We start from the raw sequence: 26,372 nt of genomic DNA on the forward strand, positions 1-26,372 counted from the left end.
TTGTATTCTATATATACACTACTATATTACCAAAGATATTCTTTGCTGTATTCTATATATACACTACTGAATTAGAAAAGATATTCTTTGTTGTATTCTATATATACACTACTGTATTAGGAAAGATATTGTTTGTGGTATTCTATATATACACTACTGTATTGGGGAAGATATTCTTTGTTGTATTCTATATATACACTACTGTATTAGAAAAGATATTGTTTGTTGTATTCTATATATACACTACTGTATTAGAAAAGATACTGTTTGTTGTATTCTATATATGCACTACTGTATTAGGAACGATATTCTTTGTTGTATTCTATATATACACTACTGTATTAGGGAAGATATTCTTTGTTGTATTCTATATATACACTACTGTATTAGGAAAAATATTCTTTGTTGTATTCTATATATACACTACTGTAATAGGAAAGATATTCTTTGTTGTATTCTATATATACACTACTGTATTAGGAAAGATATTCTTTGTTGTATTCTATATATACACTACAGTATCAGAAAAGATGTTCTTTGTTGTATTCTATATATACACTACTGTATTGGGGAAGATATTGTTTGTTGTATTCTATATATACACTACTGTATTGGAAAAGATATTCTTTGTTGTATTCTATATATACACTACTGTATTAGGAAAGATATTCTTTGTTGTATTCTATATATACACTACTATATTACCAAAGATATTCGTTGCTGTATTCTATATATACACTACTGAATTAGAAAAGATATTCTTTGTTGTATTCTATATATACACTACTGTATTAGGAAAGATATTGTTTGTGGTATTCTATATATACACTACTGTATTGGGGAAGATATTCTTTGTTGTATTCTATATATACACTACTGTATTAGAAAAGATATTGTTTGTTGTATTCTATATATACACTACTGTATTAGAAAAGATATTGTTTGTTGTATTCTATATATGCACTACTGTATTAGGAACGATATTCTTTGTTGTATTCTATATATACACTACTGTATTAGGGAAGATATTCTTTGTTGTATTCTATATATACACTACTGTATTAGGAAAAATATTCTTTGTTGTATTCTATATATACACTACTGTAATAGGAAAGATATTCTTTGTTGTATTCTATATATACACTACTGTATTAGGAAAGATATTCTTTGTTGTATTCTATATATACACTACAGTATCAGAAAAGATGTTCTTTGTTGTATTCTATATATACACTACTGTATTGGGGAAGATATTGTTTGTTGTATTCTATATATACACTACTGTATTAGGAAAGATATTGTTTGTTGTATTCTATATATACACTACTGTATTGGGGAAGATATTCTTTGTTGTATTCTATATATACACTACTGTATTAGGAAAGATATTCTTTGCTGTATTCTATATATACACTACTGTATTGGGGAAGATATTCTTTGTTGTATTCTATATATACACTACTGTATTAGGAAAGATATTTTTTGTTATATCCTATATATACACTACTGTATTAGGAAAGATATTCTTTGTTGTATTCTATATATACACTACTGTATTAGGGAAGATATTCTTTATTGTATTCTATATATACACTACTGTATTAGGGAAGATATTCTTTGTTGTATTCTATATATACACTACTGTATTAGGAAAGATATTCTTTGTTGTATTCTATATATACACTACTGTATTAGGGAAGATATTCTTTGTTGTATTCTATATATACACTACTGTATTAGGGAGGATATTCTTTGTTGTATTCTATATATACACAATTGTATTAGAAAAATATTCTTTGTTGTATTCTATATATACACTACTGTATTAGGAAAGATATTCTTTGTTGTATTCTATATATACACTACTGTATTGGGGAAGATATTCTTTGTTGTATTCTATATATACACTACTGTATTAGGAAAGATATTCTTTGTTATATTCTATATATACACTACTGTATTAGAAAATATATTCTTTGTTGTATTCTATATATACACTACTGTATTAGGAAAGATATTCTTTGTTGTATTCTATATATACACTACTGTAATAGGAAAGATATTCTTTGTTGTATTCTATATATACACTACTGTATTAGGGAATATATTCTTTGTTGTATTCTATATATACACTACAGTATCAGAAAAGATGTTCTTTGTTGTATTCTATATATACACTACTGTATTGGGGAAGATATTGTTTGTTGTATTCTATATATACACTACTGTAATAGGAAAGATATTCTTTGTTGTATTCTATATATACACTACTGTAATAGGAAAGATATTCTTTGTTGTATTCTATATATACACTACTGTATTAGGGAATATATTCTTTGTTGTATTCTATATATACACTACAGTATCAGAAAAGATGTTCTTTGTTGTATTCTATATATACACTACTGTATTGGGGAAGATATTCTTTGTTGTATTCTATATATACACTACTGTATTAGAAAATATATTCTTTGTTGTATTCTATATATACACTACTGTATTAGGAAAGATATTCTTTGTTGTATTCTATATATACACTACTGTAATAGGAAAGATATTCTTTCTTGTATTCTATATATACACTACTGTATTAGGGAATATATTCTTTGTTGTATTCTATATATACACTACAGTATCAGAAAAGATGTTCTTTGTTGTATTCTATATATACACTACTGTATTGGGGAAGATATTGTTTGTTGTATTCTATATATACACTACTGTATTAGGAAAGATATTGTTTGTTGTATTCTATATATACACTACTGTATTGGGGAAGATATTCTTTGTTGTATTCTATATATACACTACTGTATTAGGAAAGATATTCTTTGCTGTATTCTATATATACACTACTGTATTGGGGAAGATATTCTTTGTTGTATTCTATATATACACTACTGTATTAGGAAAGATATTCTTTGTTATATCCTATATATACACTACTGTATTAGGAAAGATATTCTTTGTTGTATTCTATATATACACTACTGTATTAGGGAAGATATTCTTTATTGTATTCTATATATACACTACTGTATTAGGGAAGATATTCTTTGTTGTATTCTATATATACACTACTGTATTAGGAAAGATATTCTTTGTTGTATTCTATATATACACTACTGTATTAGGGAAGATATTCTTTGTTGTATTCTATATATACACTACTGTATTAGGGAAGATATTCTTTGTTGTATTCTATATATACACAATTGTATTAGAAAAGATATTCTTTGTTGTATTCTATATATACACTACTGTATTAGGAAAGATATTCTTTGTTGTATTCTATATATACACTACTGTATTGGGGAAGATATTCTTTGTTGTATTCTATATATACACTACTGTATTAGGAAAGATATTCTTTGTTATATCCTATATATACACTACTGTATTAGGAAAGATATTCTTTGTTGTATTCTATATATACACTACTGTATTAGGAAAGATATTCTTTGTTATATCCTATATATACACTACTGTATTAGGAAAGATATTCTTTGTTGTATTCTATATATACACTACTGTATTAGGGAAGATATTCTTTGTTGTATTCTATATATTGTCGTCATTCCCCGATGCAATCATAATCCGTGCACTAACCTTATGAGCCACTCCCCTATAACACCGCTTTTAAATTTAAATGCCTTGCAAGAACCAATGAAATTTTTTAAATATTTTTTTTCTCAGGTGCTCCCTGTTTGAGGGCGTAATCACCTGGGTCAAAGGTGAGACCAACGTGTTGTCTTTTGTTTACTACTTAGCGGCTGTGTACCTGTGGGTTTATTAGTCCCCGTTCGGACGAAGTCCGAAGACGGGGACTTATAATTCGGTCTCCGTCCGTCCGTGTGTCCGTGCATCTGTGCGTCCGTCCGGAGTCATATCTCAGGATCCCTTGGACCGATTCCGTTCATTCTTTGCATGTGCCTAGTACTTTATGTGGGGCATATGCACATGCAGTGGTTTAGCGATTCGATTCAAAATGGCCGACTGGCAGCCATCTTGTTTTTTGAAAATGTTGTATTTTGGACATGCTTTGTCAGTTTTCATTCAAACTTGGTACATAGATTATACATGTTAGGATACATGTCCATGATGATTTATTTCACAATTGGATCAAAGATGGCCGACTGGCAGCCATCTTGTTTTTTGAAAATGTTGTATTTTGGACATGCTTTGTCAGTTTTCATTCAAATTTAGTACATAGATCATACATGTTAGGATACATGTCCCCGACCGTCCGTGAGTTCCTGAGTCTGTCCGTCCGTGTGTCCGTCTGTCCGTGCATCAGTATATCCAACGTCATATTTCAGAATCCTGTGGACCGATTCCGTTCATTCTTTGCATGTGCCTAGTACCTTATGTGGGACATATGCACATGCAGTGGTTTAGCGATTTAATTTAAAATAGCCGACTGGCAGCCATCTTGTTTTTTGAAAATGTTGTATTTTGGACATGCTTTGTCAATTTTCATTCAAACTTGGTACATAGATAATACATGTTAGGATACATGTTCATGATGATTTATTTCACAATTAGATCAAAGATGGCCGACTGGCAGCCATCTTGTTTTTTGAAAATGTCGTATTTTGGACATGCTTTGTCAGTTTTCATTCAAATTTAGTACATAGATCATAAATGTTAGGATACATGTCCCCGACCATCCGTGAGTTCCTGAGTCAGTCCGTCCGACCGTCCGTGTGTCCGTCTGTCCGTGCGTCAGTCTATCCAACATCATATTTCAGAATCCTGTGGACCGATTCTGTTCAATCTTTGCATGTGCCTAGTATCTTATGTGGGACATATGCACATGCAGTGGTTTAGCAATTCGATTCAAAATAGCCGACTGGAAGCCATCTTGTTTTTTGAAAATGTTGTATTTTGGACATGCTTTGTCAGTTGTCATTCAAACTTGGTACATAGATTATACATGTTAGGATATATGTCCATGACGATTTATCTCGCAATTGGACCAAAGATGGTCGACTGGCAGGCATCTTGTTTTTGTTTTTTTATGCGGTACTTTATACATGTTAGGATGCATGTCCATGACAATTTATTTCAAAGGATGGCCGATTGACAGCCATCTGACTTTTTGGCCTTACTACTATATTTCCACAATTTATGTACCATTTTCATTCGTATTTGGCATATACATCATACATATCAGTGTGTTTCATAATCAGATCAAAGATGGCTGAATAACGGCTGTTTTTATTTTGGCCATATTACTATGACACGAAACCCGTGTTTTGATGTAAATAAACAATCTGTTGTATACGCCATTTGGAACTCAAGGACACGCTCGCGACAACCCCTCCGCTTCAATATGATGAGCACAAAGAGAACTTAACGGGTACTGTGTCATTTTCAATGACTTGTTCTGTGTGTATTTGGATGTTATAATCTTGGTGTTTTTCCAGTGATTTCTCTTGGTGAAATCCAAATACAGTAGGTGTGTCTTGTTTACCTGAGATTTGCAAGAGTTTGAGCTGGCCAACATGTTAGCTGTTTTCATATGATTGATTACTGGCATGTTGATTTCCATTTTGAGCCATGTTTTCAACTTTCTTCATCATTTTCATATAGCAATCTCCTCATATGTTAACATTGCAGTCTATGGAAATTTCATTAGTAGTATGAGCCCTGATAGACACAACCTGCACTGTTTACAATATACACTACTGTATTAGGGAAGATGTTGTTTGTTGTATTTAATAAACACTGTATATTTTTAGTCATCACAGAGTGTAAAACGCCAGTGTTGGGTATCTGACTTTTTTCGAAATTGCATTTGTAATGTCAATAAGTTGCATTATTTTGAATTCGCCTAGAAATAGACGTGAATGGTCATTGCCTGAAAGAAACGGAATCAAACTGTAAATTGCCAAGAAACAATTGACAACGACCCGAATAATTTATTTTTTGGAAACTGAACTGCGCAATATGGTAACTGTAAACTGTGATCTAAACGTTGATTTCACAGCAATTCAAGGACCTATCGTCAGCAAGCTGAACTAATAGATAGTCATTCGTAGAACACTTTATCTTTAAAGAAAACTTAGATTAAGCGATAAGTGTGAATAATTCCACATACAAAAGCTTTAATTAGGGGATGCGAATAATTGTGTAGATGTATGCGAGTGTATGCAATTGACTAAACCACAAGATGCACTATTGATTAACTTAGCATATATCAGCTGGAGGAACTACGAACATTACGTCAGAAAAATATGAGCAATAACGGCACGAGTTGTTAATCATTAAATCTACACCATTACACATCAATCATCTAATATCGTACGTGAATATAACAGGGCCCTAAATATGTAAACATTGTCTATTAAACATAGCGCCCTCTTGTGTTAAAGTTTAATGACATGATATCTCACATCTGTAGCTGTGTTTGGCTTGATAATTAAGTGTATTACACACCCATTAGATTTTGGTAAAGATATAGTCCGATTGCAATGGTAACAATGATTCGTGAACGATTTTTTTATTATTTCAAACTCGAAAACTTATGAATGGATCCTTATGAAATTTTTGCAGGAGAGATTTTCCTTGGAAAAAGAACGTTCCCATTAACTTTTGCCAAGATATGAATTTACATTTTTTGTGACAACTATCTTTTTATAATTATCCCATGAACCCCGACAGTTCTGTGCAATAAATAATAAATAAATAATAAAACAATATATTAATGTTATGTAATATATAAGCCAGTTATCTCAGGCCTTGACCATTTAAAATTATTTGAGGTGGATGGATGATTTTTTAAAGGTTTTTTGTGTACGGTAACCCGACTTTCGCAGTAACTTGGCTTTGAAATTCGTCATTTACACCCCACAATATTTTAATTTACTGAGAAAACAACAACAAATAATCAAGGGACTGCAAGTCTATATTGTTAGAAATTATATTAAATAATATTTATAGTAGTTTCAGATCACGACTAACATGTGTGTATGTGTTACAAAGCCATATCCGACACGTTTGTTCCATATACATATTCACAATTTTTAGCGGATATAATACTTACCAACTGACGTGTTACATGTGGTAGCGTGTGGTACAGCAAAGGGTATGATAGTTCGTATTCGTAAAACCTCTCGTATTACAGCTTCACAGTAAGGTAAACTGACTTTATCAGCCAGCATTGGGAAACGGTTATGACCGATGATGTCATCAATTTCCTGATGTACTTTTTCTTGTACACGTGGATAGTATGTTAAGTATGCAATTGCCCAGTCCAGTGAGTTAATTGTTGTGTCAAGCCCAGCTGCAAATGAATGGGAAGAAATACTAATCAATTGATGTGACATGCATGTGACCAAGCCACAGTGTTTGTCTTTCATAGTTCAGTGCACATCATCAAAACAGTAAAATCAAAGATGATATTTTTCTTTGCACTGATATTTCAGTCAACAATAAAGGTAAGCTTTCGGCCCGTGTGCATAGCAGAATTAGCTGAATATAAATACCCCCCCCCCAAGACATGACGAGATTGCACAGTCGCTTTCGAGTGAAATAGCTGTTTAACTTGTATATTTTATTATAATCCATAAAATATCACATGACAACAACATGTTTCATAAAACAGACATATCTGTTTGACCCGATAATGTAATAATTACCGATAATGAATCATTAACCGATAATCTAACAGGATTTAGCCCATATTGTAATAATAACCTATAATGTAACAACAATTAACCGTTATTGTAATAATTAAACAATAATGTACGACCTGCCGGCCCATCATGGACGAAAGCACATTTTGCATGACATAATGTGCGAGGCTTTGGAGTGCAAATAGGGGGGGGGGGTTGTTTTCGTTCAACGTAATTGCAATATTTTTTGTTCGTACAATGTAAATTGAATAAAAAATAAATTCCGTAATCACAGGCTAAACGTACAACGTAATCAATCAAATATTCGTAAGGGATTGGTCAGTTACTTCGGCCTAGGGGGGGTCGGCAGATTCCATTTTGCCAGCTGTAAATCTCAGTTGACCCACCCCTATCAAATAAAAAAAAGTGGGTGACCCCCCCCCCCACATTATATTTTAAAACTTAAAACATGCTGTCCCCCCCCCCTAAAAAAACAAAGAAACATTAACAGTTTTGGCTCTGACATGATTACAAAATGTATTATATGTGCATTGAAAATATCATGGTTTGCCATAATTTTGACATAATTTGTTAGCGTTTGCATTTAATTGACCTTAGGAGGGGAGGGGAAGCATAAAGCCCTTATAAGATAGGAAAAGAGGATTTGAATCTAGGCGGTCTGAACTCTTTGAAAACTAAGTTGGATTTAAAATATCTTTCATATCTTATAGACCAGGAAAGCTTTACACCCGAAGCACAATCTGTGCTTATGAAAACAAAGGAAACTTTGATTTTTGCTTAAATTTGTGTTGGATTTTGGTATTTTACAGAGCAAAATATGCATATTTAAAAGTTAAAAAAACAAAAAAACTATTTATTTATTTTTTCATCATTTATTTTAATTTATATATCAGCATTTTCACAAATTTAACTTTTTTGATTTGCTGAACAAAAACTGTCACTGCTCTTTGTACTAATTGCTGTGTTGTCTTTCCGTCTCCTGTTATAATTGGATAAATCCAGTAAATATCTTATACAATAGTGACTTCAGACTTTAAATAAAATAATCTGATATCAGCAGCACATGGACTTGGGATGTGTTTAAAACTTAACAGTATAATTGGGGTTATAGCCGCATTGCATAATCTGTTAGTTATTTGGCAACTTTAACCTCAAAATATTTAGCCTATAACATTTCTTGCATCAACAAATTTATAGGCAATATAGGTAATAGTTATTATTAAGAACACATTTGTACGATTAACTTTTTTATCGTTTGTTCTGAAATAAAAATTTTAAAAATATATGCATGAGCGCGTGTGTGAATTCTGGAAAACATGATATCAAAACAGGGTGACCCCCCTATTCGCACAATCAAAAACAGGGTAACCCCCCCTACTGATCCACCGACCCCCCCTAGGCCGAAGTAACTGACCAATCCCTAACACTGTAAAAATGTGTCATTTTTGTCGGTACGTACAAGAATTTACATTCAAATAAAAAAGTAGTAAAGAATAGTCCAGGGAAATTACATTTTCGAAACTGTAAAACGACTAGATGACACAATTCACTGCAAAATTCAATTTTCACTGTAAACTGTAAAAATGTCTTGTTTTCCTTGTAAATAGTAAAATGCCCCTTTATATTTCCCGTAAAACTGTACCAGCTACCCCCCCCCCCTTGCCTCCCCCCGCAAAGTGTGCTTGAGTCCATTATGAACCGACAGGGAGTACATTATTGTTATTATTATGTAGCTTTGCCAATACCTGTGAACTTTACCAATTTGAAAACGAAAAAATGAAGCGAATAGGGAGACGACGTTTGGAAGGGCCCGGGACTATGAATACAATATACACATACGCACACCAACACATTCGGGCGCGATGAACACAGCAGTTGCATGCATAGAATGAAAACAAGAAAGGTTTGCTTTACGACATTATTTATCTCGTCAGAACAAATAAATCTGAACATATTTATAAGAACGAACGCATGTACAAGAAAGCGAAAGAATAGGATACAAAATCAAGATAATGCACATGGCAAAAGTAGTCGGCTGATGTAACAGCTGATCGACGTAAAAATATGCCGGCAGTTGTAGTTGTAATATTCAAGAAACATGTAAACAAAATTAATATTATGTAGGTTTTAAAATCGAACAAGCAAATCGTTAAAAAAAATTAGGTTAAAATTTTGTCTTCGAGAGGGAATTATGTGATGTACTTGAAGTGGAATGAGAAGTTGGACTACCGTGAAAATCAATGTTGACAGGGGCTTGGAAAGTGCAGTTGACGAACATGCTTGATGTGCCTAGACGAGGTGGATACCGCTGAATTTGAAACAGTTCTTGAATGTTGAACATTAGTTCTTGGGAGAGGAGAGGAGTCAACAGATGTAGGATGACTTGACATAATTATTGGGGTGATGCTGGATGTTGTATTGGTTTCATAGTTTTCGCTGTAGAGGCTACCGGAAACGATGACAGTTGTCGCTGTGAGTGTTGTCGCGTTGAAGGCTGCTTCAAATAGCTTTTTACGCTAGCTTCGTTGACATGCCCACTGACATACATAATATGCCGAGTGTCGAAACCAGCGTCATCCAGTAGTTTACATGCAGTGGCACGGATACAATGGTTGGTATAGATTTTAGATAAACCAGCCTCTTTACTCAATGTCTTCATCATTGCTCCAAGCGTTGTTTTACCCATCGTCGCATTCACATACCAAAAAGCATTATCCGGGTTGAATGGGAATGGTGGTCATTGAAATAACGAGTTGTTGAAGAGGTTTAATAATCTGATGTATTTCTCAAATGATGTTACAGGACGGCGTTCAGTACCAGTTTCGTACATGCGGGCATGACAGGTTTAGTTGTCATCAGTTGTCATCGGAACCGCCAGCGTATTTTTTTTTACTTTCTCGTTAAATGCGTATTTGACACATGGCCGATGTCGTCTCTCTCCATCACAAATGACGATTTGACGATGTCCTTCTCGACCTCTCCTACCAAAATGCAACATAAGGTCGAACCAAACCTTTCGCTGCGAGTCGACGTTGGTCGCAATACAAAACACTGGAGAGGCCGAGAGCTTCCTCAGATCACCGGTGTTGATGGGTTCCTTACACAGTCACTTGGGGGCTGAAAATCAATAAATACTAATTTTCAAAAAAAATCATCCGCTATACGTATATAAATAAACAAGTTGTGAAACACGGCACCTAGTAAATCGACACCCTGTCGGTTTCAAATGTCGATTTCTTACCTTAAAATGCGAAACAAAAATGTTAGAGGGGGTCAGGTGTTACGTTAATAACCATTGTTCATAATCGCTAACTTGGTTTTATTCAAAACTGCACAAATCCCGCGTTTTCTGATGATATCGGACGATTTCATGAACGAAAATGGCCAGCAGCCAGAATCAAGGGGGATTCGCACAGAGTTCTGGGTAAATCAAGTGCGCATACTCATTTTCAGCCATTCAGGCGTGCCGTAACAGCGAGTATTTCCTTCATTTACCCAGAACTCTGTGCGAATCCCCCTTGATTCTGGCTGCTGGCCATTTTCGTTCATGAAATCGTCGGATATCATCAGAAAACGTGGGATTTGTGCAGTTTTGAATAAAACCAAGTTAGCGATTATGAACAATGGTTATTAACGTAACACCTGACCCCCTCTAACATTTTTGTTTCGCATTTTAAGGTAGAAATCGACATTTGAAACCGACAGGGTGTCGATTTACTAGGTGCCGTGTTTCATAACTTGTTTATTTATATACGTATAGCGGATGATTTTTTTTGAAAATTAGTATTTATTGATTTTCAGCCCCCAAGTGACTGTGGTTCCTTGTGCGTAGTTGTGTCCTTTCCCTCTTTCTTCATGGTCTGCACATTGCCACACAAGATATGATTGGCAACCTGGAAATCTCTGTCATGCATACTATTTATCTTACGATGATAGGGAGGACCAGTGATGTGTCGGTGGATTGACGTCTGTAAACAGGATAACGATGATTTGCCTTACTTCTCTCCATCTTGCTTTCGAGTCGATGCATAACACTCTCGTAGCAGCTCGGCAAGCTTGTCAACTGGCAACAACTCAAACTCTAATGAATATTTTTTTGTAATCAAGCCATTCTGTAAAAGAAAAATACAAAATACTAAGGATTATGATTTATTTAGAGGCATTTTTTTTTTCATTATTTGACCTGACTTAACAAATACACGACCCCCGTCGTCGATCGTCTGGGGTTTGCCAGTAATCCAAAATTCATGGTTTTTTACTATTTGAAATCGAGAAATGCCCAACAAATAGAAAATTACTTACTTTGCAACACTCGCACTCCATTTTGTTTGCTGTGCCGTATTTTCCTCATTTCTCGCATTTTCAAGGGTATCTAGCTCTGCTTCGCCAACGTCAACAAACCGTGCCATGGTGAAAACACTGAAAATGCCGGTGTTGCTCGCCGTGTCGCGACGACGGTTTCGGCAGGGCGGACACCAAAATGTTGTATAAATCATAAAAATATTCATTATTAATGATATAGCACACCATTATTTAGTTCCATTTTTTAATTTGTAAATTCTTTACCCCATAATTTCCCTTCTTTTTAAATACCCACACCTTTATTCGTTTTTTAACATAATATTCTATACTTAAGCAATAACGCCGAAGGCGGGTATACCACGAGATATTGTGCAATATCAAGTGGTATACCCAAATTCGGCGAGGGTTTATTGCTATTATATTATACCAGTATATTGAAAATTCGATAAAACTATTAAAAAAGAAGTTTACTTTCATCTACTAAAAGATCATGATTATGGCCCTTGAACAAGAATATTTATAAAAATAGTATGTAGTTGTACGCTGAACGCATACCCAAATTACATGCTCAACACAGTTCAAATTGAATACAAACTAATTTTTATTCCTCATGAACATGTGAAAAAGACACGTATCTATGGTGAACAGAGCAGCGTAAACACAACAATTAGCATAACAAAAGATGACCTTTTACTGACTACGTCAATGCCATTTGAAATACAGGGTCCTGTACAGTTTGGATCATTAAAACAACGGATTTTCCACGTTTCATTGCGTTTTTTTCCCCATTGAAAGTACTGTTGTGAAATAAAGCGGTTTTGTGACTCAACATACTACTTGTAACTGTGGATATTTGACGTTCAGTGGTACCTGGTTCGACCGAAACTTGAGACGCGGCGGGACGCGGTGTATCATGTACAGCGACAGGTACGGCGACCTCAGTTCCAACATCTGACCTGGATACCTTTGGTAAAACCACAGGGAGTTGGCCAAACTTATGTATTTTAATAAATTATTAAATAATAAAATGTTATATAACTTTTCTTTTACCCCTTCCTGGTATCGATTCCTAGTAATCACTGATCTTTGTTTATACTACTCTTCCCTTTATCATAATCTTTGTTACGCGCTGTGTTATATGCAAATTTTAACGCGCGATGTAGACACACCCTATTATAAAAAAAATATTATAAAATAGGGTGTGTCTACACCGCGCGTTAAAATTTGCATATAACATTAGCGCGTAGCGCGGAAAGAGTGGTATAAACAAAGATCAGTGATTAGTTGAAATCGATACCAGGAAGGGGGGGGGGTAAAAGAAGAGTTATATAACATTTTATTATTTAAATACATAAGTTTGTCCAACTCCCTGTGGTATAACCAAAGTTTTGTGACAGTATGACTGACACGTTTTGTCGTTGTTCTGGGGTAAGTTTGATGGTGTATGATTTGCCTTGTGTTTCAACCGCCGGCCGAAAAAAAGACTTTGCACGCCGTCGCTCAAATGCAGTGGTTGGTGTACACTCTGCGCAAATCTGCAGTTTTTGGAATTACCTTCATCATCTCCTGTAATTTATTTACCTATAGTAGAGAATTACAATACCATATATCGTCGTCGAATCCTGCGTTGTCCCGTGTTCTTTGAAACAGATGGCAATTACGCGGGTGCAATTTCATTGCAATTTTGTCAGCTAGAATTCGAACGCCGCTATGGGACACCGGTTGTTATCGGTGGCATACATTTTTGCCTGTTACTCGTAGTTTTTTGCATTTTGTTTGTCCTTCTATCCCTCAATCTCATCTAGTTGGTCACCAGTTAAACTTAAAGATCATGTTTCCTTTGTTGGAGGTTCGCAATCCATTTCCAAAAGTCACAACACGGAGAACTCGGCGTTCGTCTACGTTTGTGTGGCGAAGGGCAATCACCGAACAACCGACGCTCACAACTTGGATCCCACCATTATTAACAATAGCAATATTATGGTTATATAATTTTTCATATGTTTTTAATTCGGTGTTTTTCAATAGTTTTTCAACCACTATATTTTTCTCTAAAAATCAAATACTACCGGTTTTATGTAATTCCGTATTTCACCTGTAGTATATTCTTGTTCCAGGGCCACTTGGTTTAGCCGTGCATTATCAGCCAATATACCAATGATTGCATATGCAACTTTTGTGTTTGGATCAATCAACTCGATGGATTAACACCATCAATATACTAGTATAGTATACTTATGCTTGTTTTGGGGCTTGCGTACTGTACAACATTATTGTCAATAATCTGGAATAGTGACGTCATAAAATTCACTGGTATTGGTAATGCTATAATGTAATAATAGATAATGTAACAGGATTTAGCCGATATTGTAATAATAGCCGATAATGTAACAGGAATTAACCGATATTGTAATAATAACCGATAATGTACCATGATTTAGCCGATATTGTAATAATAACCGACAATGTTACAGGATTTAGCCAATATTGTAATACAAACCGATAATGTAACAGGATTTATCCGATATTGTAATAATAACCAATAATGTAACAGGTTTTAGCCGATATTGTAATAATAACTGATAATGTAACACGAATTAACCGATATTGTAATAATAACCGATAATGTAACACGAATTAACCAATATTGTAATAATAACCAATAATGTAACAAAAAAGACAACAGATAATGTAACACAAAATAACCGATATTGTCATATTTTTTCCAACTGATAACGTAACAAGAAGACTAACGATAATGTAATAATATATCCAGCTCCAAACTTGAATTTATTGAAATTGTTCGCATTTTCCAGAACGCTATGTATGTATGTAATATACTGTATGTATGTATGTAATATACTGTATGTTATATCCTCCTATCCTCCTAATATACTGTATGTTATATCCTCCTATCAAGCGAATATTATTTTGTTTGTTTTTAGCTTCAATTTAATCAAAAAGAGTACTGAAGGCCCCTTATATTTTAGATACACTTCCAGCTTGCTGATATTGACTGCATAGCTTTGATTTCACAAGTTGCTTCCTGGCTTAAACCTGTGAGGTGGAGCTTGTCACCACGCGAGACATACATGGTGGACCCAACACTGTTTTTTAATGGCTGCATCAGTGACGATCCATATCTGATCTGTGCATCTGGGGAGTGTGATCGTGCGATTTGACAATAATGCTGCCTGAGCAACACGAACAGAATCGCGAAGCTCATCCGACCATTGAATTCTATCTTGGGATTGTTGTCCAATAGTTGCATCTTCTAGTGGAGCAACAAGAGAAGCACAGCCTGGTAACTATCACGGGAGAAAATTCTTCTCTCGGGGTTCTCCACATTTGTCAGGGGGGAAACTCGTCTCGTCTCTATCCGGAAAGTCACTTATACTTTACAGTCAAATAAGACGCACACAACGAAATACGTTTCAACTCTCGTCTTAGTCGATCTGTGGAGCACTCTATAAGACACAGGGCCCTGGGGAAAAATCCCCAAGACTATCGCAAGGCTGACCCAAGACTATTTTAGACTGCGTCAACACTCGCCCCAAGACTCTTCAGGACTGGACTCGACTGCCCAGGACTGCGTCTATCGTGGAGTACTTGCCAAGACCAACTCAAACTCTCTTTATTCATTTTCAAAACTCTAACCAATTACAAAGCAGTAAAACGACTCTAGGGCGTAACCTTCAATCATAAAGCCAATCACACTAAGTACTGAATACGTCATATCTTTTGATTAATCGTTCACTACATTAATAACTATGGAAACCAACTGTCAGAATAGCGACGGTTATCTGGTAATTAGTTCCAAATCACTGAGCCAAGTTCCGTCCAAAACTTCAAATAGACCTAAACAATGACAGACATAACACAGCAATTCGCTAATAATCAGCTAATTAAGTCGGTCAACAGATACGCAAAAACAAATTCATGACATAACACTCTAGCTAGGACCTTATATGTGCCTATAAATGATCGTAGATTGCGTATCTTTTCCGGTGAAGAACATGATGACAACGTAGAGATAGGGTGTTGGCTTGCACGGATGGTTCCCTCATTCCATACCCAACCGAGAATTGTGACTGTTGCAGGGCAGATGACGGTTTTTGATGGTGACAATCTTAAGTCATTGGCTGCTAACTTACACAGGAGACGTCTCCAATTTACAAGAAGTTCCTCAATTGTATTTGCACCGCAGTACAGATCATCTGCGAGTTTGGCAATGCTAACATCCTCAATCATGTCACCAAGTACGCGACACATTAACTCTTCCAACGCTGTCTCAGAGCCTGGCATTCTCATGGCTGAATGCACGTATCCACCAGACACCTTTGAATGGGGTTACAACGCCACAGTATTTTTGTGACTCGTGTGAAAGGGGAATCTGGTAGAAGGCTTTAGTGAGATCGGTGGTGATGATATACTTCCATTGTGCAATTTGGCGTAGTGTGCTGTCGATGTCTGGCATGAGGGCGGGTTGTGGCTTACTGTAGCGGCCAACGTCTGCAAAGGCGATGACAAGACGGAATTCATCGTTTGGTTTTTTGACTAAGAATGAGGGGTTCACATATTACACATTGACGTGTACATTCTCTGGGCGAGCAAAAACACCTAGCTCTTCAAGTTCATCAAACTTTTGTTGTAACTCGACCAACTTGTCATGGGAGTATTGGGGAACACGGCCCTTGCGCTGCTGTGGTTGAACAGGACCCATATCGACGACTGCTTGAAATGGGCCAGAAGCACCGTTATAACCTTTGATTGCAGTGTTGAAGACATCATCATAATCATGGTGTAATGTAGCAAACTTTGCTTGGTGAGACGGAAAGAGGAGTTGGTCGGGGTCAATTTTAACCGAATCTGAGTAGCTCTTTTCTGAAAGAACTGATTTGTGTGGTGATGTTACATGAAGTGTAGTGTCTATGCTGTCTTTGTTTGTCGGTGGTACGAAGACAGGACATATTTGGCAAAAATGTTCATTACGTTTCAAATTTTGGGGTGTGTTATTAGTCTGGTTCGGAATCCGAATTTTACCCGATATGGTGGAATAAATGTTTGGAGCAGGCCATGGCTTGTCACATGATATGACTGAGAGCGAGCGAGATTCTACTCGTGGTTCAAGTGCAAATGCCTCACTTGAGTCTTTGATTTCTGTAGGCAAGTCAAGTTCAATGAAATCACCGGGCCAAATTGTTGTTGACTTTGGTGGTGCACGTAGTACGAGTGTCCGGCGAATGAGATGACTGCCCTTTGGCGATGAACCATATGTATATGTAGTGTTGTCTCCCACAGTGACATGGTGCTTGGCTGGAAGAACAGTTATATCATTAGCCTCCATGAAAGGGGTACCTACAAGTATTTCAACATCAAGATTCTCGACAACAAGGCCTTCAAACTTGAAATTCATATCATCGCGACTCACTGCGAATTTGGTCTCACCCACAACTTTTAGGGGAGATGAACCATCTGCTTGACGTGCTGATTGAGAACTAGACTTTATTGGGATGCCGAGACGTTTTACGGTGGCAAGTAGAATCATATTGCCAGTGGCACCACAGTCGATGGTAAGATGTGTAACCTGGTGGCCATAAAATGTATCAATATATGGTGACTGACGAACTTGTATTCTAAGGGCAGTAGTGACGACCGCAGTGTCTGGGTCACTGAGATCATCATCGCCCTGTTGTGTGTCCTTGGGAACTTCATCGAGTATATTAACAATCTGTCGGGCCTTGTTCATGAACTTACGATCTTGGTCCGGCAGGAAGTCACACTCGCTGAGGAAATGGTTGTCTGGACGGCTGGCCTGCTTACATAATGGGCATGAGCGGCTTTTGCGCTCCCTGGGCCGAGCCTTTTGATATTTCACTGGTTATGGTGTGATGCGTCCCCTCTGAGGCCTTGAAGAAGCAGAGAGCATGACAGTGGCGTACTCAGTCATGTGGATTTCATCTAAAAGTGAGCTCAAAGCTTGCGAGATCTCAGGCTTTATAGAAGCTAGAGTCCGTGTCCGCCGCTCAGTCCCATACCGCTGTTTAACCAGTTTGGGGAGGTCACTATGAATTAGTTGTAACCAAGTGAGTACAATGTAGTTCTCAAGTGAAGGGGAAATTTCCTGATCGTCAGTTATTGTTTCACCGTGGTGTGAAATACCATTGTCGCTACGTAACAGGTTATCATCAACAAATGCTGTTAAGCACTGGAAGAGATCTTCTGGGCGTTCATCTGGTTCAAGGTGTATATTACAAAAATCTAGCAGGTGTGCACCAGTGGACTGGAATCCAAAATAAAGACGGATTACCTGCCAAATATTGCTCATGGATGTCGAATTTTTGAATTTTGTCAAATCATGTTGCGAGATATGATTGGGCAGAAGTTGGCTATTTGCCCCAACATTAGCTCTAGGGCACTAACCTTCTGCTGGGCAGTTTGTCTTCTGCCGGCCTGGATGTCTTCCCCATCATCTGTGAAACCTCTCAGCAGTGTAGCCTTGGTTCGCTTTGTCCACTGTACGCCCTCACCAAGAAACTGTGCAAAATTTTGAGCCTAATGAGAGCACAGGGGCCTGATGATATATTCATCTCCGAAACCACGAAAATCACTAATACTTGTTTCCGACCGATCAGCTTGCACTATATATAAGACAAGGGAGGAAACAAAATGTGCACACATTTTTCTAGCAGCCGAAAATCACACCTCAAAATACCTTGTCCAAACCAGTTACGAGTGCTTATAAGACACTGAACTATCGCAAAATGTTGTCCGATTACATATAAATCATATATTTTTCCAGATTTTACGCATTTATGACGAAATTTTACAATTTCTATTCTCTGTGATACCAGCCTTCAGGTTGTGTCAATCTGCGCATGCGTGCACGCCCTCAAACGCCAGGACTGCATTTCCTTTCTTTGCTGCCAGAGTTCTCAACTATTCATAATCATTCGAGATAAATCTGAAGCATCCAGTTTGATATTTCAACTAAATTGAGAAAATCAGGTAAGACAATATAGAATTGTGTATATATATGATTATGCATAGTTGAGAATTTCAAACTCTGGCAGCAAAGATTTAGGAAATGTAGTTCTTGCGTTTGAGGGCGTGCGCGCATTCGCAAATTGACAGAACCTGAAGGCTGGTATCACAGAGAATAGAAATTGTCAAATTTCGTCATAAATGCGTAAAATCTGGAAAAATATATGATTTATATGTAATCGGACAACATTTTGCGATAGTTCAGTGTCTTATAAGCACTCGTAACTGGTTTGGACAAGGTATTTTGTATTTTGAGGTGTGATTTTCGGCTGCTAGAAAAATGTGTGCACATTTTGTTTCCTCCCTTGTCTTATATATAGTGCAAGCTAATCGGCCGGAAACAAGTATTAGTGATTTTCGTGGTTTCGGAGCGTGATGACTAAATTTAATAACATAAGCTTGCTTCACATTACTAAACTGTTTTAATTCTATAATTTCTATTATTTTGAGCAAGGACAAGGTCCTGTACCGGGACATAGTCGCTCGGTCCCATCAGGGAGCTCCCTGGTCCCATAGACGTCCATGCATTGAGACGAATAGATCATCAGGCCCCTGTGAATGAGAGTGTGTAGACCAGGTGCTGACGCCAGCTTTCAAACGAAGTAATTGTTTCTGATTTTGTCGGACACTACTGTTTGGGTGACCGTTGTTGGTTGGCCATAATGATTAGTATTGATTAACAAAATCAACGTCGGTAGTAGAGACATTAAGATGCACATACGAGAACGGAACGAGAACGAATACTTCACCGCTTTGTGCATGACCTCCGCGCGAACCAATGACGTCATCGGTTGCCTGGTCGTACGGCAGTCGTTTTGAACGTGATCAAGGCGACTGACTCGTAGCTGATTTCTGAGAGCTTTTCTCGCTCTCAATTTTGATTAATTTTCACTGACATTAATAAAACGTTTTATATTAGAGTGATTTTGTATATTTATGATAAAATAAGAAATATTGGATGCAGTTTAGCTGATATTTATACCCACTGAAAACGCATGACATTGTTCTGCTGAAAGACGTCGGCAAACGGGCCTGGGACCTCAGCAGAGTGGATGGAAATAGCGAGAGCTCTGTCAAATGTCTGTGAACTAACTACTAATTCTGATTCCGGACGTGAAATGACATAACAAATTTTATTGGATATTATGGTTGCCCAATGATAGACGGATTGAGATGGTTCTGGTTTCAGTTACGTTCCCGTTGTGGACGCTTGTACTTAATCGTTTTCTGACACCCGTGAACGTAACGCAAACGAAATTAGAACATCACGTTACGTTCTCGTTACGTACGCAAATCTTAAACTCTCTATTATCCAGTCGATATAATGACTGACTGGCTGTGCACAATATGCGTGTGTAAAGTCCGTACATTTATAGCAGGCTTGTGAGTTAACGATGTCCGTATAATGACGTGTATATCCGAAGGACGCTGCCACCACGCCAGTATGGACACAGAACTGTTGTATACAGAGCTTGGACTACAACCAGACACTTCGGTTGGAGCGCTAACGAGCGAGTAACTCTGTTTATTTTTCAACGGGAAAACAGAACCAACATGGCGGGGAAAAACACAACGAGAGAACAGAGCATGCGTAGCACAATGTAAAGCGAACACGAGAGTGGCGTTAACTGATCATAAATACAATAAACACACATAGTGGCGTAGGCATTCTGTTTTATTTCTAGTGTGCACATGATTAGATTGCGACACATCGAAAGGCAAAGTTCAGTTCATCGCCCAGTTAAGTTGAATAGTTTTATTTTTACCATGGGTTGTTTTCTGCGAGATAGATACTTTTTAGATAGTGAGTTAGATAGTTATTGGATGTATACTATCTTAACACTTCGCGATTCTGAGAGGATCATATGGGACTATGCGCATACACCATGACACAAAACAGAAAGCATTGAAGCTACCCTTTGGATTTGTCGACATGAAGGAAATGTTTACAGACCGGGGACAGAGGGACTGTGGATGAATTGATAGCTCAATGGAAAAATTGTGTACGAAATTATGCGACAAAATCTTGAAAGGATGACTGAGCAGATTCAATGGAAATTGAAGAAATTTGTTATAAAGACACCGAGGATAAAAGTCGTGGAAGCGGTCATGGTACGGCGACGACTTCCTACTAGGTTTAAGTTGACAATTGTTACACAAATCACGACAGTCGAGCAATTAAAAGATGGTGAATTTGCATGACAATAGCTTAAGCGAATAGCGTATTTTAGCTGCAGTGTATCCTGTATATTTGAGATACCTAAATCATGAATCAGACTCGCGACTGCTTCTATTTTATCTCAGCTCAACAGGCTAATACTCTGACATTCATCGTGCTCAAAGCACAAGCAGGACAGCAAAATCGTTTTCCGCCATGTTTTTTTTTAATTGAGGAAGCTTTTACTTTCGGCTCTGAACGAATTGGATTGACCCCGGGGGATCTCGGCTCTCGTTCGGCCCGACCATGTAAACGCATCAAAGATAATCTCGTGTCAATCGGTGGGAGGAACAGTAGTTCGGCTCCGATAGGATACTGTCGTATAAACTTAGCAACATACTCGGAACATAGCAGTTAACAAAATTATTAGCGGCGTTCACGATAAAGATTTCGGTACGTGCAGAGATTCAGGACCGAGTCGGCATGTGACGAAAAAAAATCGATCTCCGGATAGACGCTTGAAAACGAAACTCGGCACGTGCAGGTACATAGGACACTGCATAGACCCGATAGATCTTTGTGGGTAATATCAGTACATATTAATTACCTAATGTGCATAATTAATTTTCAGCTTTTGATATTTCTAGTATTAATCATTACATTTCACTGAAACTTGGTACATAGATCTTCTAGGATATGCAGAGACCTGATTAGATTTTAGGTAAATATTTTTTGCATGTTAATCACCTAATTTTCATAATTAGTTAATTTTCCGCCCTTCCACTGATGTCTCTCACTGATATGCTCTAGGACAATAAACAGTCCTGCTTAATTTTGGGTTGAAATCATAATAAAAAATGTTTTGCTTCTAATCACATGCCAATGAAACCTGGTACATAAATGGGCTGTTACATTGCTCAGCCCTTATTAGTTTTACACTCAAATCTGTTTATATTAATTACCTGATTTGCATAATTAGTTTTCAGCTTTTTCATCAGTATCTCAAGTACCAATACTCTCTTGACATTGTATATACTTTACGCATACTTTTGACATTGTCAATGCTACGTGTTTTTCACAACTTACTTATTTTTTCGAGAATTCGAGCTTTTTCACATATTTTGTTGATCATGATATCTGTATAAGGTCATATTTTAACCGGCGAGTAGATCTTTAATTCACCTATTTTACCAGCAGCGACACATTTTCGCTGCAAATGTTCATACCTTTAACCAGAAATTGTTCGTGTTTTGGACTTTTGGGGTGATTGAAATGAACTGTATTTCATTTACCCTTCTTCTCGGCGCGAAACCAATATTTGTCTTCGATTTTGACATTTTATGATCGTAACATATCATTAAAAATAGGTGGGCTGATTCGTAATTTGTCACACCGCATTTTAATAATGTTAAATTAGGCGATTTTTATGGATGCTCTTTTCGATCGTAAATGAAATGGCGACGTTTTGCAATGACAATGTACGCTTTTCAGTGCTAAAAAATAATTTATATACCAAAATTGAAGCATTGATTTGTACTGGTGTATCGAGTAAAGTCTTTAGTTGTTGTATAGTTGACTTGAATTCTTATAACCCCCAAACATATCACAGGTTTTTCAATCAACCACTTTAGCATGGACAACGCCATTTTGACAAGATTTGTTTAGCGATGTCAGCATGTTGGTACGCGCCGTTTTTCCCCATTTAAAACTAGAAGATGAACATAATTCTCGATATTAATTTTTACATGACAACTGGATGTTTATGAGTTGGTAGGCCGGTTTTGATGCATATCAGGGTTCAAAAAACCCAAAATGGATAGCGCTAATTTTGTTTACGTTGTTGTTGCCTGTAATTTGAGGTCAAAGTGAAGTCGTACAATGAATTATGATTCCTTTGCATGACGATTTTAATGACAGTATCGTAACCTGTATGACTTGAAGTTCTTGACTACCTCGGTCCGGGTGTGAATGGTTTGTTTACCCGCAATACGGTTCGAGACAAAAGAACGCTAGCTGTTTCCAGACCGGGGATAGAGGGTCTGTGACTACATCAAGTACGGGCTCATAAGTTTGTATATCGGCTTACGAAAAAACGTTTAGCACTGGCTAAAGAAGTTCTAAACTTGTTAAGAAAATGCAAATCTTGAGTCATTTTAACTATGATTACTTAGTATAGTAACTAGGGAGGTGTACCTGTTAGTTCTAACGTTATAAACCCATATCAAAGAAAATTCGGAAAGTGCAAGATTGTAGAATAAAAGGATGACGTACAGCGTCAGTTCATTTTTTTCTCTAAAACAATATCTCTAAATTTTCTGAGCGTTCTACGCTACTTATGTTAATGCTTGGCAATGTGTCACACGCAACGTAATATTACCGTAATTGGTATAGTACAGGTGTGATGGTTCAAGTACCAACATGGCAATAGTAGCATAAAGACTTCCCTGGCGGCGATGATAACATACGAACACGCAGCCAACAGATGAGGTTTCAACTGGTACTGGTATTATTATACTCTGCAAACATCAAGTACAATAACGCGGTAAAACTCCAAACCTCCAATAACTAGATACTTAAACTCCAACACAGTTCAACGAGATCTCCGATCTGATCTCAGTGCCGAACAACTCCCTTATATATACCTCCACTGTCTATAAATAGACCATTACATCAGCATACATAATGAGTCTGGTACTTACTACAAATTTCTAGAATATTCCATTACCTTCTATTGCCTCCTACAGTGTTCTATTACCTATTCAACCAGTTTCTAAAAAAAATCTAGAATATTCCACCCAGACACAGTACGGTTCTAGAACATTCTCAGTGACACGAAGTGGTAAATAAGTCATATGTGACACAATGAAACTGCAGTCATTTTCCTCCTTCTCATCTGTTGGCATTGAGATATGCTTAACATTCATTATATTATGTTCACCATTCGTCACCAATGTGCTATGACTAATTCTACTTAGGATACAAACATGCATGTTTTCTTGCCGCTTTTATTGTCATTCCTTGTCCAGCAAGCATTGTGCAATCAGCTTCAAGTTTCCATCACAACCACTACCTTCAAGGTTAAACTACTCATTCGAAAATGCATGCTATTTATCATTTTCTTATTACTGTATTTACTAAAAAATATGCTCATTTCTAATTAATTTAAGTTTCGAAAGTCGACGTGGTATTTGAATGGGATGTCTAACTTATACAAACTTAGACGATACTATGGGATGATGAAAATGATAAAGAAAAATGTGGGGAAGTATAACGAACCATAATATCGGGAAAAAACATAAAAAGAGTCGGTGATGCCAACATTTTATAAGATTTCATTAAATGATAATTATCCAATAATGATTTATATGTCGCAATGTTGCGCCTTCATCTGTATGTGCGAACAAACAGTGGAACAGAGCCTAATAAGCTGTACGTTGACAAACTTAGAACCTTTTAACCCTAAACTTTTAAAACCAATTTAGAAACATGCGATTCACTTCACATCGATGTGATGTATCATCAAGGTGAATTTTAATAATATCTCGTCCTCATTGTCATACGAAGGATGATATATAATCGTGTTGTCTGCAAATGTTGCATATGAAAAGTAAAAATTGCGAACATCTCGTACCATGGAAGCGGAAATATACACAAGACCCCCATTTTTTCTGTACCCGACAAACCGATCGTTTCGGGTCACTAGAATCACACAATAATACTTTTATCTGAAATGATGATCAACAATTAAACATCAATCGAGCGATACTACTTTGTTCAAATTAAGCAATTTTAAATGTTCTTAATCTATTTTTTCATACATCATTCTATGGAATACTATATTTGAGTAAGAGTTTAACGTTTTGGTTATCTATTAACCTCTTTTTTGGTAATTACCTATATGTCTCACACCTGAGTGTATTCTGAGTGCTTTGGATAATCAATGACTGTGTGCAATAAACGATCATATTGCCAGTGACGCATCACCCAACCAATGATTAGCCCAACAACGCAAAGCCGGAATTCTGTTTATAGTGTGAAAGTAACAGCAATCAGGGGAAAATATGTGCATTTTCTGGTGACAATAAAGGGTAAAGTACATTTAAGAGAATGTTCATTATAAATGTTGATACAATTAGAAAGCTTTGCATCCTTGTTTTCAGGCCAATTTAACCTAAGGGACCAACAATGATATCAATCTAAAATGCATATAAAATCACGATTACTAAAAAGACAGTCATAATGTTCACGCTACACAAAGTACGATTTAAGCTAATCTGATATGTCTGCATATCGGATAGACCCAGTTGCGTTCACGCACGGGAAGAAACAGTGGTTAACACGAGCAAAGGAATTCCAAAACCTCAAATCTTCAAGCATTTTAACTATGATTACTCAGTACAATAGCCATGAAGGTATACATGTTAGTTCAACGGTTATAAAACAAAACCAAAGCAAATTCAGTACGCGCAAATTGCAAAATAACAGGAAATACGTGGAGTCTCATCGTCTGTTCATTTTTTCTCGAAAACAACATCTCTTGATGTGCTCGCGATGATTGCCATGCCGGAAATGGCATGCCTAAATGAATAGTTATGAATGTAATAGTAAATTTTCCAAATAAACAGTGAATGCAATGGCGTTTTGGGTCACTTAACGTATCTGGAGCGGGTCTTAAAACTTGCCGTTTTGTAGCCCATGCTGAGCGTTGTTTCTTAACACGGTTAAGGTATTTGCTCTCTAAGCCCACGCATGAGTTGTACATAGACGCTAAATATTGACTTGTTTAAACTAGCTAGAAATGGCCTGGTCGCCTACTAAATCAGTTCTTGCTTAGCGGCATAGGTTGACAGTAAATATACTTGCAAATATGTTATTACATTATCAGTTGCCATTCTGTTACATTATCGGTTGATCAAACAATATATTACATAATCAGTTATTTTGTGATACATTATCGGTTGAAACAAAAAAATATTACATTATCGGTTATTGTGTGTTACATTATCGGTTGCATTATTGGTTGCGAATTGTTACATTATCAGTTTTCATTACAATATCGGTTAAATTCTGTTACATTAACGGTTAATATAACATAACACAGAATATCATATAACATAGTACATAGCACCAACCAGGTAAATGGCACCAACATATCATATAACATAACACAGAATATCATATAACATAGTACATGTCACCAACCAGGTAAATGACACCAACATATCACA

At 36.6% G+C, this 26,372-nt stretch overlaps 1 protein-coding gene across 1 annotated transcript in view; it reads right to left on the minus strand.

Moving 5' to 3' along the window:
* Window positions 1–26,372, minus strand: part of LOC144345246 (cytochrome P450 1A5-like) — a gene marked incomplete at its 5' end in the record, with an annotated part of 130,441 nt that overhangs the window by 34,612 nt on the left and 69,457 nt on the right. The window contains one exon of the mRNA XM_085495878.1: window positions 7,049–7,288. Within this exon, the coding sequence (XP_085352004.1) occupies window positions 7,049–7,288 (240 nt within the window). The remainder of the gene's footprint in view (window positions 1–7,048; window positions 7,289–26,372) is intronic.

This window comes from Saccoglossus kowalevskii, chromosome 22 (genome assembly GCF_978046115.1).
Source record: "Saccoglossus kowalevskii chromosome 22, keSacKowa6.1, whole genome shotgun sequence".
In the NCBI taxonomy this organism is placed as follows: Eukaryota; Metazoa; Hemichordata; class Enteropneusta; family Harrimaniidae; genus Saccoglossus; species Saccoglossus kowalevskii.